Source organism: Pelophylax lessonae, assembly GCF_965119305.1.
Source record: "Pelophylax lessonae genome assembly, chromosome: 3".
NCBI classification, from domain to species: domain Eukaryota; kingdom Metazoa; phylum Chordata; class Amphibia; order Anura; family Ranidae; genus Pelophylax; species Pelophylax lessonae.
In genome coordinates, this window is record NC_138770.1 from 349,261,979 (window position 1) to 349,279,648 (window position 17,670).

Consider the following 17,670-nt stretch of genomic DNA (forward strand, 5'->3'; position numbering starts at 1 on the left):
ACATGATTTTGTTAACTTCATATAATACCAGGGCTAGGATGGCACATTTATTGGATTTAAAAAAAATGAGTGTTTGGCTCTGCTTTACTCTAAACTGATCACCTGTAAAGGCTTTTAAAGCATTACCTATTGCTTTGATTGTAGTTTATAAAAGATATTATATATATACAGTATACATTTATCAGTTTATGTGGGATTCTGCAGTCCCAGGCTACTGATGTTTGCATAATCTTTTGAAATAAGCACCCTTTAAATACCCTTATACTAATAACACTTTGTATTCCTACACATTCAGGTTACCAGAGGGAATTACTTTATCTCCGCAATGATGGTTCTTTTAGTGCCTTTGGAAATTCTGATCCAATTGGAAGTACCTGGTAAGCAAATTGCATATTAATGGTCACAAATTGACAAATCAAATAACATGGAAACCATATGTAGCACTACCCCTGCAGGGGCTGTTGGTGACTGATTCCCCTATCTCTGCACAGCCAGGCAACAAGCATTTTCCACTTGCATTCAGACACAAGGAATAGTCTTTGAGCTTGTTTTTTTTGTTTTATTAGGAGTGATAACTTGGATGGGGTAGAGCCGGGGTTATGGGATGCCCATTTTGACTGATACAATGGACGAGGACAACTTCCTTGCAATGTACAAAATCCTGGACTGTTTTCGCTCCTGGCTTTCAACAGTCCTTAATGATCAAAAACAAAAAATCCCTTGGAAACTAGGTGCTCTAAGCCCCTAGAAAAAAGCGCAATATGTTGTAAGCTACATTTGGGAGTATCTCCTCTCCTCTACAAAGCAAAGTTCTAGGCTTCACCCAGGTGTCTTCTCCAGGAACAGCAAATCGAGAAGGAAAGTAGGTGAAATGATCCTGCCTAGTCTGTAAAGAAACAAAGGCAAGGGCCACAGATCTTCCCCTTGCAGCAACAACTGCCGTCAATCCCTGCTGTCTTCAGGCTGGAATCCTGCATCAGCCCCTCTAACAGTACATCTTGGGATTGGGCAGTCTAATGATGTTACCATTAGGTTTCCAAATAGCTTTATTTTGGCTGTCTGGCTTTAATGGCCACTACCTGGTCTTTGTGAATTGCCCCATTCCAGGCTCCACTACTGCTGAATGTCCTGAAACCGGGCCCAGGCCTCCTGATTATGAGACTCCCACTGTGGCTTAGGGAAATGCATGTAATCCTACACCAATTCAATTGGCCTCAATAATATCCATAATTTGTTGTGGGACATAGTGATAATTCAGACACCACTCAAACGCAGTTCTCTTTTGAATCTCCTGCTGAAACCAGGTGAACCTTGGATGATCTCGTAGCCTGCCATGTCCAGGAGAATGTAAGATTGGTGTGACCGAACAATCCAGTACTTGTATGAAGAATTCTGGGCTTCATTCCTGGCCCATGTGCTTGACGACCCCGATTGGACCTGTTGCCAGACATAAGCTGGGGTCAGCTGAAGTTCTTCAGCACAAGCTAGCAGTTGCTCTACTTCCTCTGCTTCTGGTGTAGAGGGCCTATCTAATGGTCCAGCATCTCTACCTCCTCCTGAGTGCTTCCCCAGTCCTACACTTCGTTTGACCCACTGCCTGGGGACCACTCATCCCAATCAACTTTCTAAGGGCCCGAACTCTGCCTGCAGTTTGGGTGACCCCCAATCTATTCCCCCACCACTGCCGCTCCCCTCTGGCTCACCTGAAGAGGAGCTGTCTTCACACTCTGGCTCCTTCCAGGTGGGGCTGACAAGGTGGATGGGTACAGCTGGCTTTCCGGGGATGGCTGCCAGTTTCCGCTGGGCAGCACTGATGGGCACCATGTCTCCTGCCGAGCTGCATGCCAAGACAGACTCCCAACCTCAGCAATGGGTGTCGCTCATGGATGGGGAGAATCTCTGTCCTAGGACTCGACCCTACTCTCCAGATTCATGAGGAAACCCCTGTCCTGTGATTCGACCCTGCATTCTGTAGTTCTCCTCCAGCTCTTTCAGGCCAACAGGAACTTCTCCTTTTCCAGCTGTTCTCTACATAAGCCTGAGTGCAGCTCCACACCGTATGTAATGGGTGACAGTTCACTGGGTATTAGCCTTGTCAGCGGTTCTTCACAGTTTCCACACTTTATCCATGGGCCTCCTGCAGCCAGGGCATGTCAGACACAGCCTCTTTGTCCCTCCGATCAGCAAGAGAGTGAACCCCCCTCAGTGCTCCAGATGCCCCTTTTTATCCACTACTGTCACCTCCTGCATTTTCGGCAGCCAGGATAGCATAGGGAACACACATGCACTATCCTCCATCTTGCTCCTCTCTTTCCCGTGCTGGGTGTACTGGGCTCCATCTAGTATGTAGCTCCGCCTCCCCAGACACACTGGCGCCAGCTTCACTGTTCTGCCGGATTTTTCCCACACTGGACTTAACCCTTGCATAGCTATACGGAAATGTGCTGGCTGTGATTTATGTTGAGCATAACAACACTTCATTGACACTGGCAGAACTTTTTTCAACATAACACTTGGTCCCAGCCACATGTTGGGCAACTGGGAGTTGATAGCAAACGCAGCCCAAATTGGTTGCCATAGGCAATGATAGCACAGTCCTCACTGATGACAGCAGGCTCTGTAGCAGTACAAGCAAAGGTCCCAGCCTCAGTTTGGGCAACTTGGTAGCAACAGTAATACAGTGGTTTGTGGTAGTCTGCGGTGGTTGCTATGGGCAATGGTACAAGACTAACACAGCAACAGTCACAGTTTCAGCAGCACGGCAACTTCACTTTCCCACTTGGCTCCTGTGACAACTTGGCAGCAAGTTACAGTTCTTTGGCTTGATGGTTGCCGGTTGCTAGGGGCAATGCCCATGCAGGTTTCTATAGGGTTATCCCGGATGAGAACCCAAAATGTATCACTACCCCTGCAGGTGCTACTGGTGACTGAGTCCCCTATCTCTCACAGCCAGACAACAAGCATTTTCCACTCACATCCAGACACAAGTAACAGCCATTGAGCTTGGTTTTGTTTTTTTATTAAGAGTGATAGGGTAGAGGGGTTATGGGATGCCCAACTTGACTGAAACAATGGATGGGGACAACTTCCTTCCTATGTACAAAATCCTGGCTGCTTGTCCATCATTCCACCTGGCTGCTCTGAAGATCTCCCAGGGCAAGGGATAGGGAGGATTAGGCACAGCACTGTCCTCCTGAAAGGCTTGCTACATGTGGCAATCTCTCCCCTTGTGAATCCCAGGGTGTGCTGATGTACTCACCCTGTCCTTTTTGCTCCCTGCTGCACCTCAGGCCAGATTTCTTTGCAAACCAAAATACTGCCAGGATCTTCCCAAGCCAGCCTGGTGGCAGAGCCCCCCCCCCCCCACCCAGATGAAGGAGTCCCTCCTAGGCCACTGACAGACTCCTTAGCACTCCATCTTCGACTCCCCTGGTGGCATTGTTCCCCCATATTTAAAGGTTGATTCAGCCACCCTGCCAGAACATTCTGCCTGGGGATTAGTCATGTTCCCTCAAGTATGCAGATTAGCCCTCCTGGCCTCAGCCCATTAACTTTCAGAAGTTTCTCTAAACGTCTAGATCCAGGGGGAGGTATGAGAGACCTGCCTCTGTGAAGCCATCCAGCCTGACCCAATTTCTGACAAACTAAGCAGGAATCATAACAGAAATTTGCCTGCACTAACACTAGTAGCACACCAGAGGATACTACACATACCAAACTAAAAAATAACTAAACTCCAATAAAAACAAAAAAGAGGAAAAAAGATGAGGCTTTGGAGGCCACTATGAAAGGGAGGATCACAATTATGACACACTGAGTTTTATAAAAGAAACATATTTATTAATCCAACAATCAATAAAAGTACATAGACATACATATATAAAATAACAACAAGTGTATATGTAGATATGATTGACAATAATATCCGCGCTATGGAGAAATAATCTATTTCTAGATGTAAAATTAAGAAATGGCTGCTGCCTACCTCTAAAATATAGACCAAAGGTCAATATTAAATTGGTGTAGAGATAATGAGGTAATTGGCGCTGCCTAAACATAATTATAATTACGGGTAAATCAATATCTCATATGTATAGGCTCAGCTCATATATATATATATATATATATACATAAAGTGCAGTATAAAACAGTATAAAATATCCAACTTATTAATTAATACAGTGGATGTGAAAATAAAGTGACTTAGTGCAATAAATCTGTGCGCATAGCTTCCAACTGTGTCATTAAGTATGCGTGCGCATGTGCAACAGTGGTAGATTGGCCAGATAATACTGGCTATAGTATCTGGGATTAGCCAAGAAAAATAATTGAAAAAATCATTAACTGTTAATCAGAATCAGTTACTAGTGAAATATATCAAATAATAAAGTGATTGACAATATAAAAAAGGTCTATTATGAATAAAAGTGATAAAGTGTTATCCGTGCAGGTGATAAAAATATAAATTATCTGTGAAAGATGAAATATGTATTTTATATATAGTAAAATAGATCTCTGGCAGTAAAAAGTTCAGTCGCTTGGGTAGGTAAAAAAGGCAAGTTCATATAAAGTCCATATAAAAGTGCATATAAAAGTGGGCTGCTGCGGTATTCGGCTCTGTGGGCGATTTTCGTGGTGCTCCGGGTATAAAAGTGCCGGGTGTGGAAACAGTGCTCCCTTGGTCCCAACTTTTCCCGCACTCACCAGAAATTATCACTTGCTGGGAACCCTTAGAACGGTACATACGACCACAGGAGAGGGATCAGCCTATGGGACCATCTTGGACCGGATAGCGGATTCAGGTCTTACACGCTGATTACCCCTGTAGGGGGTGATAATTTCTGGTGAGTGCGGGAAAAGTTGGGACCAAGGGAGCACTGTTTCCACACCCGGCACTTTTATACCCGGAGCACCACGAAAATCGCCCACGGAGCCGAATACCGCAGCAGCCCACTTTTATATGCACTTTTATATGGACTTTATATGAACTTGCCTTTTTTACCTACCCAAGCGACTGAACTTTTTACTGCCAGAGATCTATTTTACTATATATAAAATACATATTTCATCTTTCACAGATAATTTATATTTTTATCACCTGCACGGATAACACTTTATCACTTTTATTCATAATAGACCTTTTTTATATTGTCAATCACTTTATTATTTGATATATTTCACTAGTAACTGATTCTGATTAACAGTTTATGATTTTTTCAATTATTTTTCTTGGCTAATCCCAGATACTATAGCCAGTATTATCTGGCCAATCTACCACCATTGCACATGCGCACGCATACTAAATGACACAGTTGGAAGCTATGCGCACAGATTTATTGCACAAAGTCACTTTATTTTCACATCCACTGTATTAATTAATAATTTGGATATTTTATACTGTTTTATACTGCACTTTATGTATATGTATATGTATGTATATATATATATATATATATATATATATATATATATATATATGAGCTGAGCCTATACATATGAGATATTAATTTACCCGCAATTATAATTCATTTTAGGCAGCGCCAATTACCTCATTATCTCTACACCAATTTAGTATATGTAGATATATACTCCCAGTGGGAGTGCCGATACATCTATACCACTGGTAATAATGGTCTCTATTACAGCACGGTCTAAGGGTTCCCAGCAAGCCGACGCGTTTCACAGCAAGGCTTCCTCAGGGCCAGAGAGACCAAACAGACCAATATTCCCACTGAAGCGAAGGCAGGGCAGATATATACGCTCATAGGGCAGGCACCAGAGATGAATCAAGCAGAGGCAGTTCACAAATAAATGAGTAAATGATTGTACTGATGATAATCCCACCATGTCATCCATAACACACTTTAAACTATAGGTGGCTTATTGATTGCTCACTTGATAACAGTTGATAACAATAATAATAGGATCCACAGAGGCATCAAAGTGTAGTGATTTTAAACCTCGTGGCAGCCAATTGGCCTCCCCGAGAAGGCATTGCAGATGGTCCCAATATACCCAAAAGTGGGCAGGAATATCCTGCCGATTGCGTCCTCCACGAGAGCCTGCCTCCTATAAAAGAATGTTTAATTTTGTAGAGCTCTGCGAGTAAAATTGAATTACACTATTTTTAACAAAATTAAAGTATTACCATTCTTTTTTTTTTAAGCTCTACAGTGTCGGGCAGTGAGCACACTTACAACTAGAGAATGTCAGGCCCTCAGGCCACCCTCATGAAGTCTGTTTCTGATTGTTTGGTCCAAAACTTTCACACCAGTGGCCTGCTGGAGGTTATTTTGTAGGGCTCTGGCAGTGCCCATCCTAGTACTCCTTGCACAAAAGAGCAGATACTGGTCCTGCTGATAGATTAAGGACCTTCTACATCCCTGTCCAGCTCTCCTAGAGTAACTGCCCATCTCCTGGAATCTCCTCAATGCTCTTGAGACTGTGCTGGGAGACACTGCAATGGCATGCATTGATGTGCCATCCTGGAGGAGTTGGACTGCCTCTGCAATGGCTATAGGGTCCAGGAATCACCTCATGCTGCCAGTAGTGACACTGACCCTAGCCAAATGCAAAATTAGTGAAAAACAGTCCAAAAAAAAAAATGAGTAGGGGAAAAAAATGTTAGTGGCCTCCACCTGTAAAACTATCCCTGTTTTGAAAGTAGTCTCATTGTTGCACATCTAGTGCGCCTGTTGTTAACTTCATTAACACCAAAGCAGCTGAAACTGATTACCAACCCCCGCTGCTACTTACCTGACCAGATCAATATTCCAGGAGTTTAATTGACTTACATAGTTACATAGTTACATAGTTACATAGTTAGTGAGGTTGAAAAAAGACACAAGTCCATCCAGTTCAACCCATGATGCGTGTGTGTGTTTGCTTTTAACCGTACATTGTGTACCCCTGTATGTTGTGGTCTTTAAGGTGTACATCTAATAGTTTTTTGAAACTATCTATGCTCCCCGCTGATACGACTGCTTGTGGAAGAGAATTCCACATCCTTACCGCTCTTACAGTGAAGAACCCCTTACGCACTTTAAGGTTAAACCGCCTTTCCTCAAGTTTTAGTGAGTGGCCACGTGTCTTATTGTATTCCCTTTCTCTGAATAGTTTGTTCCTTATGCTAGGGTCGCCAGTACAGTATTTGTACATTGATATCATATCCCCCCTCAATCGTCTCTTCTCCAGAGAGAATAGGTTCAGTGCTTGTAGTCTTTCCTCATAGCCGATGTCCTCCATTCCCCTAATTATTTTTGTTGCCCTCCTCTGGACTTTCTCCAGTTCCAGCACATCCTTCCTGCGGACCGGTGCCCAGAACTGGACAGCATACTCCAGATGTGGCCGGACCAGAGTCTTGTAGAGCGGGAGAATAATCTCTTTATTTCTGGAGTGAATCCCCTTTTTTATACATCCCAGTATTCTGTTGGCTTTGCTTGCGGCGGCTTGGCATTGCATGCCACTGCCAAGCCTGTTGTCTACCAGTACCCCCAAGTCCTTTTCCATCCTAGACTCACCCAGAGGTTCACCCCCTAGTGAATAGCTTGCTTTCTGGTTTCTGGCACCCAAGTGCATTACTTTACATTTTTCTACATTAAACCTCATCTGCCATGTGGTTGCCCACCCCGTTATTTTGTTCAGGTCTGCTTGCAAGATTTCCACATCCTGCATAGAAGATATTGGCATGCCTAATTTAGTATCATCTGCAAATACTGAGATTGTACTAGATATCCCCTCCTCTAGATCATTTATGAATAAATTAAACAGGATTGGTCCCAGGACAGAACCCTGGGGGACCCCACTTTCCACACCCGCCCAATCCGAGTACTCCCCATTAATCACCACCCTCTGTACTCTCCCCTGGAGCCAGGTCTCTATCCAGGTACTCACCTTATGATCCATACCTACCTTCCTTAGTTTGTACAGTAAGCGTTTGTGAGGAACGGTGTCAAAGGCCTTTGCGAAGTCCAGATACACCACATCCACAGGCTTACCTTTATCTAGGTGGCAGCTCACTTCATCGTAGAAGGTTAACAGATTGGTTTGGCACGAACGATTTTTCATGAATCCATGCTGATTTCTACTTATAATACCATTTTCATTACTAAAGTCTTGTATGTGGTCCCTTATCATCCCCTCCAAAATTTTGCAGACTACTGATGTTAGGCTGACCGGCCTATAGTTACCCGGGATATATCTCGGCCCCTTTTTAAATATTGGTACCACGTTGGCTTTTTTCCAATCAGCTGGCACCATACCCGTCTGTAAACTATCCTTAAAGATCAAGAATAATGGTCTGGCAATCACCTGGCTGAGCTCATTAAGAACCCTCGGGTGCAAGCCATCCGGTCCCGGGGATTTATTTATGTTAAGTTTCTCTAGTTTAGCTCTAAGTCTATCCTCTGTTAGCCATGGCGGCACTTCCTGAGGTGTATTATTTAGTTCGGCCTTACAAGCGGGTTTCGTGTAGCCCCCCGATTCCTTTGTGAAGACTGAAGAAAAGAAATTATTTAACACTTCCGCCTTTTCTCTGTCCTCAGTGGCCATTTTTCCTTTATCATCTTTTATGGGGCCAATGTGCTCTGGCCTGGCTTTCTTACTGTTTATATACTTAAAGAACTTCTTGGGGTTCTTTTTGCTCTCCTCCGCTATATGTCTCTCGTGTTCTATTTTAGCCGCCCTGATTTCATCTTTACATTTCTTATTACACTCTTTGTAGTGCTTAAATGCTGCCAATGACCCCTCAGTCTTGTATTTTTTGAAGGCCTTTTCTTTAGCTCTAATATACATTTTAATGTTGGAGTTTAGCCACCCAGGGTTTAGTTTTGCTCTTTTAAATTTATTTCCCTGTGGAATGCACTGGCCCACTCCCTTGTTAAGTATGCTCTTGAAGCACTCCCATTTTTCCTCCGTGTTCTTTGTTCCCAGGGTTCTATCCCATTTGATATTTTCTAGCAGCGAGCGCAGTTTAGGGAAATTGGCTCTTGTGAAATTCAGCGTCCTTATATTACCCTTGTGTTTCCTATTACTGTAATTAATACTGAAACCAATTGACCTATGGTCACTGTTCCCTAAGTTGTCCCGTATTTCTATATCCGTGATCAGGTCTGTATTGTTGGTAATCAGTAGGTCTAGTACCGCATCGCTTCTTGTCGGTGCATTCACCATCTGACCCATGAAATTGTCCTGCAAAACATTTAGGAACTGCCGAGCCTTGGCTGAGTGTGCGGTTCCTTCTGCCCAGTCTATATCCGGATAATTAAAGTCCCCCATTATAATGACATTTCCCATCCTTGCTGCCAATCCTATCTGTAACATGAGGTCCGCCTCACCCTCCTCCCTCTGGTTGGGGGGCCTATAGCATACGCCCAATATTACCTTCCCCGCCGTGCCTTCCCTTTGAAGCTCTACCCATAGGGATTCTGCCTCGTCCATAGCTCCATTATTAATATCATCCCTCATATTTACCTGTATACTGTTCTTAATATACAAACATACCCCTCCCCCTTTTTTACTTTCTCTATCTCTGCGATAAAGGGAATACCCCTGAATGGTCGCCATCCAATCATGAGAGCTGTCAAACCAAGTCTCAGTTATCCCCACAAAATCTAAGTCCTCCTCAAATATCAGCAGCTCCAGCTCTCCCATCTTGTTGGCCAGGCTTCTGGCATTGGTATACAAACCTCGTAATTTTGATCGGTTATATTTATCCTCTTTTGATGTTTTTAGGCTGCTCTCTTGATTTTTCCCCATACCCACCCTGGGTATAGGAGCTCCGCACACCCTATCGCTAATGCCCCCATTTCTGCCCTCTGAAACTTGCTTTCCACTGGGTAATTCTACATCTGTACCCTCCCCCCCATTCCCTAGTTTAAAAGCCCCTCTAACTCTTTGGCCATCCTCGCACCCAGTACGGCTGCACCCACCCCATTTAGGTGCAATCCGTCCCTACCAAAGAGCCGGTGACCGACTGAGAAGTCGGCCCAGTTCTCCAGGAACCCGAAACCCTCCTTACTACACCAGCTCCTCAGCCACTCGTTAACTTCCCTAATCTCCCGCTGCCTCTCTGGTGTGGCTCGAGGTACAGGTAGTATTTCGGAAAATATTACCTTGGAGGTCCTAGTCCTCAACTTAGCGCCTAAGTCCCTGAAATCGTTTAGGACTCTCCGTCTTCCTCTGCCTATGTCATTGGTACCCACGTGTACCATGACAGCTGGGTCTTCCCCAGCCCCACCCAATAATCTGTCCACCCGATCCGCTATGTGCCGAACCCGAGCGCCCGGCAAACAACAGACTGTTCGGCGCACACGGTCTTGGTCACAGATTACACTGTCTGCCCTTCTAATAATTGAGTCCCCTACCACCAGCACCTGTCTTTCCTTTCCCTTTCTCCCAGCCTCACTGGAGGAGTTCTTCCCCTGGCAGCTAGGGGCGTCACTCTGCTCCAGCAATGCTGGTCCCTGACTGGTTTCCCCAACATCACACAACGGGGCGTATCTATTGGGGTGCTCCAGCCCAGGATCAGCCTCCTTGCCTTGTTCCCTTCTACCCCTCCTAACTGTCACCCCTCTACTCTGCTCTGATGCCTGCACCTCCGATACTCCGCCCACCTCTGTGCAGACCCCTGCCTGCACCTGATTGGTACAATCCTGGCTCTCCTCCGGCATGGACATTCGTCTCAGTGTTGCCAGCTGCTTCCCTAGATTCAGGACCTGAGCTTCCAGGGAAGCAACGTGCTCACTTGATGCTACACTATGATAAAAAAGAGTTCCTTTATTTTTTTGAACAGTGTATTTTCGCACAAACATTTGTTCGAAAATCTAGTTTTTGGCCAACTTTATTTTTCATAACTGACCTAGAGAGGATTATTTACACAATATCATTTCAAGAAAAGATGGGTGCACAGGTCAATACTCAGTAATTACATTCCATGGGTACAGAAACAGCAATACATCATTTACAAGTTCAATATATCATTATAAAGTGCCTGTATGATTGTTTGTTAAGTTGATGAAATTACAGAGATTCATAAGTTTCACAGGGACCATTCCCAGGTATTGGTACCATTTAAAGGTGTAAGTGCATTGTTTTAATTATTTTTTTTTTTCAACAAAAATAAAGCTTCACAAAATCCCTGTTTTGGTAAAATGGAAAGAAATGAAGATCTGTGCTAAGCTTTGTCTTTATTTTTCAAGGCTTTTAGTCTCTGTTGTTCAGGTTATTTAGGTCAGGTTTTCTATGCATTTCAAAATATTTCAAAATTCAGGATCTTTCAGGGCCCATTCACATCAAGTCCAATGGGACTGCCAATGTAAGACAAGGCAAAAAGTCTTGTTCCCCATCATGTGCATAAACATGTAGCGCTAATAATAAAATAACTGAAATCAATATGATGTGCATAACAACAAATCCAAAAAACATCCATATAAAAATCCTTAAATTAGAAAGGAGTTCACAGAAGGGTGTGTGAAAATGTAGAGGAACCACAAGTGCCAGCATGTAGAAACTGTCTGTACTCTTCACACAGTGGATGGAAAGGAGATCCCCCGTGGGATGAGAACACACCAAGTGGCAGCTTACCAGAAAGACATGGCCATCCAACCTAATGGAGTGGCCACAAAACGCTTGACAAAGTGGTATACAGGAACGCCAGGTGTCAATCCTCAGGGAATCAGGTAGAATGTACTCATATAAGGATGCATGAAATCCATGTAGGTAGAGAGGGATAATAAAAGCACATACTGAGTAGTGCACAAAAGATTGGAGTCAATTGAAGATCTCCACATGTATGTGTGCCTTGTACATATAATTATCCAAAAAAAAAGTTTTCTTGAATCATACCACCATTTACAAATCTTTCAAATGCTACAGCATGGCTTGTATTGGTGCTATCTTTTGACTCCTCATCCTGGATAGAGAAACTGTTGTTTGTTTAGTATACAACATAAAACCTCTCCAGAAACATGGACAATATGGATCACCAATCCATGTAAAACCCATAGTATCACGCTATGTGCTATTATTATCCCTCTCTACCTACATGGATTTCATGCATCCTTATATGAGTACATTCCACCTGATTCCCTGAGGATTGACATCTAAACTAAGCATGCCAATATCTTCTATGCAGGATGTGGAAACCTTACAAGCGGACCTGAACAAAATAACGGGGTGGACAACTACATGGCAGATGAGGTTTAATGTTGAAAAATGTAAAGTAATGCACTTGGGGGCCAGAAACCAGAAAGCAAGCCACTCAATAGGGGGGGAACCTCTGGGTGAGTCTAGGATGGAAAAAGACTTGGGGGTACTGGTAGACAATAGGCTTGGCAGTGGCATGCAATGCCAAGCAGCTGCAAGCAAAGCCAACAGAATACTGGGATGTATAAAAAAGGGGATTCACTCCAGAAATAAAGAGATTATTCTCCCTCTCTACAAGACTCTGGTCCGGCCACATCTGGAGTATGCTGTCCAGTTCTGGGCACCGGTCCTCAGGAAGGATGTGCTGGAATTGGAAAGAGTCCAGAGAAGGGCAACAAAAATAATTAGGGGAATGGAGGACATCAATTATGAGGAAAGACTACAAGCACTGAACCTATTCTCTCTGGAGAAGAGACGATTGAGGGGGGATATGATATCAATGTGCAAATACTGTACTGGTGACCCTAGCATAAGGAACAAACTATTCAGAGTAAGGGAATACAATAAGACACGTGGCCACTCACTAAAACTAGAGGAAAGGCGGTTTGACCTTAAAATGCGAAAGGGGTTCTTCACTGTAAGAGCGGTAAGGATGTGGAATTCTCTTCCACAAGCAGTGGTATCAGCAGGGAGCATTGATAGTTTCAAAAAACTATTAGATGGGCACCTTAGAGATCACAACATACAGGGGTATACAATGTATGGTTAAAAGCAAACACACACACACACATCATAGGTTGAACTGGATGGACTGATGTCTTTTTTCAACCTCACTAACTATGTAACTATGTAACTATGTAACCTGGCGTTCCTGTATACCCCTTTGTCAAGCGTTTTGTGGCCTCTCCATTAGGTTGGATGGCCATGTCTTTCTGGTAAGCTGCCACTTGGTGTGTTCTCATCCCACGGGTGATCTCCTTTCCATCCACTGTGTGAAGAGTACAGACAGTTTCTACATGCTGGGACTTGTGGTTCCTCTACATTTTCACACACCCTTTCTGTGAACTCCTTTCTAATTTAAGGATTTTTTATGGACTCTTTTTGGATTTGTTGTTATGCACATCGTATTGATTTCAGTTATTTTATTGTTAGCACTACACGTTTATGCAAATTTTGTTTGGATTTTTCTATCGGTCTGTGTATGCGGCTTTCTTTTTTGTCACAGAAATTCATCTGATTTCATCACTATTAAGTTTTCATTCATAGCGCAGAAATTCCCCTTGTTTTGTTTTGCTCCCCATCATGCCAGTTCATACTATTGTGCATACAGCATACTTTTTTTTAACCAGCACAGCATGGAGCGACCCAATCCACCACATCACACCACGCTGTGGCCAATAGAACTTATTGAACTGTCACAAACATTTAAAAAAAAATCACCCCCCCCCCCCAAAACAAAAAAAAGCAAACATAGTAGTGTGCCAGGCATAGCCTCTGGTGTGAATGAGTCCACAGTCTTCAAAAATAACAGCTGTGGATATTTAAAGATTACCTTTCAAAACATATGTGTATTTTTAAATCCAAGTCATTTTTTTGCTTTACTTTTTTAACCCAATATAAATTATATTCTTTTGCAGGCTCACTTCATTTGTATTCAGATGTTTCCTTCAAGCTCGGCCTTTTATATACATAGATTCAAATGTCTTACAAAACGCAGTGTACTTTTTAATACAGCATCAGGATATAAACAGCGGTATATTCTCTGAGCCCGGGAGAGTAATACACAGAGAACTCCAGGGTGGGCTCAATGGTCCCATCACCCTCACTGCTTACATACTGACCTCACTGTTAGAAGATGAGTATTACAGGGTAAGTACATTAAAATGTAAAACAAGACTGTTTTCTTGTCATCTTTGTAAATCCATTAATTAAGTTTAAAGATAACATTTCAATATATGGCAACAAGCTAATGTAGAGCTGATATGCATTGATGAAACCTTGCTTAACTTTGTAACTAATTCAAAGTTGACACTGAAAAGCAGGGCTTTGTGGACATATGTTCTGTTTTTACTGTTTAAGGCAGAAATCGGCCATGATTCTGACCATGTATGGGAAGGGTAAATGTACCAATCGATCGATCAACTTGGGTACAACCAGCATTCCAGATTCACTTGCGCTTATCGCTATCAGCTGTTCTAGCTGCTAGCAATAATCACTGTCTTCTCCCACCCTTGACAAATTTCCCTGCCCCTCCCCCTCACCAGGAAAAGACAATGGCCTGGCAGGAGGGATTCCCCTGTCAGCACTGTCTGTGCTGATGGGGGAATTGAGCGAATTTCTTTCCTGCAACCCGTGGTTGCAGGAAAGAAATTTGCCCCATGTATGGCCGGCCTTATTTTGCATGGGCTGCATGTTATTCACTGTACTCGCACTTAAAATATACTACGTTTTATAACAATATACTTATGTTAGATGACAGTTAGAGTGTATCCCTAGGCAAAACTTGCTTCCTGCCACTAGTATTGTCACCAGAACAATAATTGAAGAGAAATCTTCCTAAGGGTACACAGGCAGCAAAAAAAAAAATTGACAGGGGTTTTAACTGTTCCCTACTGTAGCCAAAAAAAGTCTGAACTGAAGATACACTTAAACTGATGACTGTAGACATTGGACATGATAGTCAACTTAAAAACCTCTGTAAAAAGTAAGGCAGTATACATCAATTGCAAAGTTGACAGTTATAACTGTACTCTTTATTCTATGTTAACATTTTTTACCATGGTTTTCTAGGTGAGCACCAGTCCCTGCAACTTCTATCACCACCCCTTCCCTTTTTTTTTTTATTTTTTTCTCTTTCTCTCTTCCCTTCTTTTTCACTAATTTTTCCCTAAACCCCATAGATAATATAATTTAGGTTTAAAAAAGAAAAAAAACACGCTCTTTTGGCTTAGGCCTGCATGGGTCGGACCCCTGCTTATGCACTTGTACTGTGTGGTCAGGAGTTACAGTATATGTTCTAGGGGCCTTGTTTTGCACTAATGTTTTCCATATATTTAGATCTCTAATGGTTTCAGAGGCACACAAGATGACATGGTTCCGATTGTGTATTGATGTTTTTCAATGCTCTTACTGTCATGTACTATAAGACCATTATTGGTCCGCCATGTTTGGCACACTACTTTCTGTTGTACTGTACTATGTGCTTTGCTGAAGAGCGAAATAAAAACCATAAATGTAAAAAAATAAAAACAAATTGTTACAACATACAGTAGAATTCTATTTTGCTAGAATGTAATATTTTAGAAGGGCAAATAAATGTTTCAAAATGTATTCTCCAAAAGATTATAGAACATGATTATTTTTGTTTGGTGTATTCATATTTTCAGAATCTTTATGTGGTTAATGTTCAGAAAGCTGTGCAATATTTAGAGGGCAAGTATGACGAAGGAATTTCCAGCAATTACACCCTGTCAATTGTAACATATGCATTATCACTTGCTAACAGCACAAAGGCTCAAGCTGCTCTAACCCTGCTTAATTCCAGGGCAACCAATCAAGTTAATGGTAAGTAAATGGTTTGGTAAGATCAATCTTTTAGGATAAGATAATAATTGTAGCTATTTTTACTTCATCTAGGTTGAAAATATATGATTTTTACAGAGCTGCTTTATTTTTTTTGCACAACATTTATAAATAAGAAGAACATAGCTGGCATAAAGCCAGGTGTACTTCTACGTATAACAGTAATCCACCCGCATTGAGGGTCATGTGAAGGTATGTTGTACTAAATGGGGTGCCATTGCACCCCAGTGCAGGTAAAATCACACCTGACCTTTTTTTAAAAAAAATCAGAGTTGTATAAAGTACTCGAAATTTCTACTTGAGTAAAAGTACAAGTGCTCAATCAAAAAGTGACTTGAGTAGAAGTGGAAGTGCTCGCAGAAAAAGTTACTTAAGTAGAAGTACTAAAGTATTCAACATTTTTTTTACTTAAGTATTGCAAGTAGTTTTTTCAAAAAAATTGCTACTTAAGTACTAAAAGTAAAAAGTACCAGTAGTTTTGAAAAAAAAAAATTCTACTCAAGTACTGAAAGTAGAAGTACAAGTACTGTGTTATGTAGTTATTAAAGAAAGAAGTCAAAAGTTTGAACATCATATTGTTTTTTATTATTTCAAATGATTTATTCAAATGATTAACCTGTGTTTGTTAGTAGTTTCTTGATGCACTTTAAGCGCTGTAGCACCATTTATTTGTTTGTTTCATATTTTCTTTTTATTGGAAAGATTTGATATAGCAGCTTTTATTGTACACAGCCTTTATTTTCGTATGCGCTGATTTACAGATGACATTATACACATTTTTTTTTTGAGCTTTATGCAACCTGCCATCTACTGTTCTGGCAGTGGTAATTTTTTTAAAAGTAACGAGTAACTATTCAGCACAAAAAAAAATATATCGGAGTAGAAGTATCGAAATCATCGAAAAAAATATAGTGAAGTAAAAGTAGAAGTAGGAGAAAAAAATTCGACTCTAGGAAAGTACAGATACCGCATTTCGGTACTTAAGTTACTATACATCTCTGAAAAAAATACACCACACAGTTGTACATTGCACTGTGCTCCAAAATGAATAGACACCGGGCACTAATGCTTGAATATTTGCTACCTTGTGTTGAGGTGACACATGTCTACCACAATGTCGAGATGTAAACCTGACCTATAACAGCATTTACCTTGAATATTACAAAATATAAAATATATAAAAACTACTTAACTTTAAGCCCACCCCAGGTAGTCCCTACAGCTTGGGATACTGTACACAAAAGTGAAGAACAGATACTGTCTGCATGTCAGTGGAACTAAAAACACTCCTTTGTCTTGAATGGCTGAATTTTCCGTGAGTCCTTATACCTGAGACTTATGCTGGCCATACACTTTAGGAAAAATCAGCCGAAATTCAGTCATTTGAACAGTTCTTTCAATTTTTGGCCAGTTAATGGGCGCTAATCGGTATTCGGCTGTGATGTTTTTGAGTCAAAAAAACGATGGACAAGTTTGGAAATTTTCTGCCGAACAAAAGAATAAATTGAAAGGTTAATGTGTTTCACATCCAAACTGTTTGCACTCCGTATATGTGAAAAAAAAACAAACAAAAAACTGATTTATTTATGGCCATTGAACGATTTATCTGTCATTGCATTATGGCAGGATCATTTGCTCTGATGGCCGAGTGTTAGTTTTTCGAAAATTATTTTGAAGGATTTTGCATTAAGTGTATGGCCAGCATTACACAGGGTTGGCTAGGCAGCAATAGCAATAGCAATAGGAATATCAATTGTATCAATTACTATGCAAACCTTTTTTTAGATAAAATCCCAAACTGAAAAACATTCTGTTTGCTGAAACACCAAGTGGTTCATTTAGTAAAACTGCAAAGTCTGGGGAATCTTTGCATGGTAGCCAATCATTTAACTTCTGTTTATTCATTAAGCTTTAGATAAAAATAAACGTGGAAGCTGATTGGTT

At 41.7% G+C, this 17,670-nt stretch overlaps 1 protein-coding gene across 1 annotated transcript in view; it reads left to right on the forward strand.

The window, feature by feature from the left end:
• Nucleotides 1-17,670, forward strand: part of LOC309550528 (CD109 antigen-like) — a 130,916-nt gene that overhangs the window by 97,864 nt on the left and 15,382 nt on the right. The window contains exons 23-25 of the mRNA XM_082250887.1: nt 296-377; nt 13,782-14,013; nt 15,531-15,708. Of these exons, the coding sequence (XP_082107013.1) occupies nt 296-377; nt 13,782-14,013; nt 15,531-15,708 (492 nt within the window). The remainder of the gene's footprint in view (nt 1-295; nt 378-13,781; nt 14,014-15,530; nt 15,709-17,670) is intronic.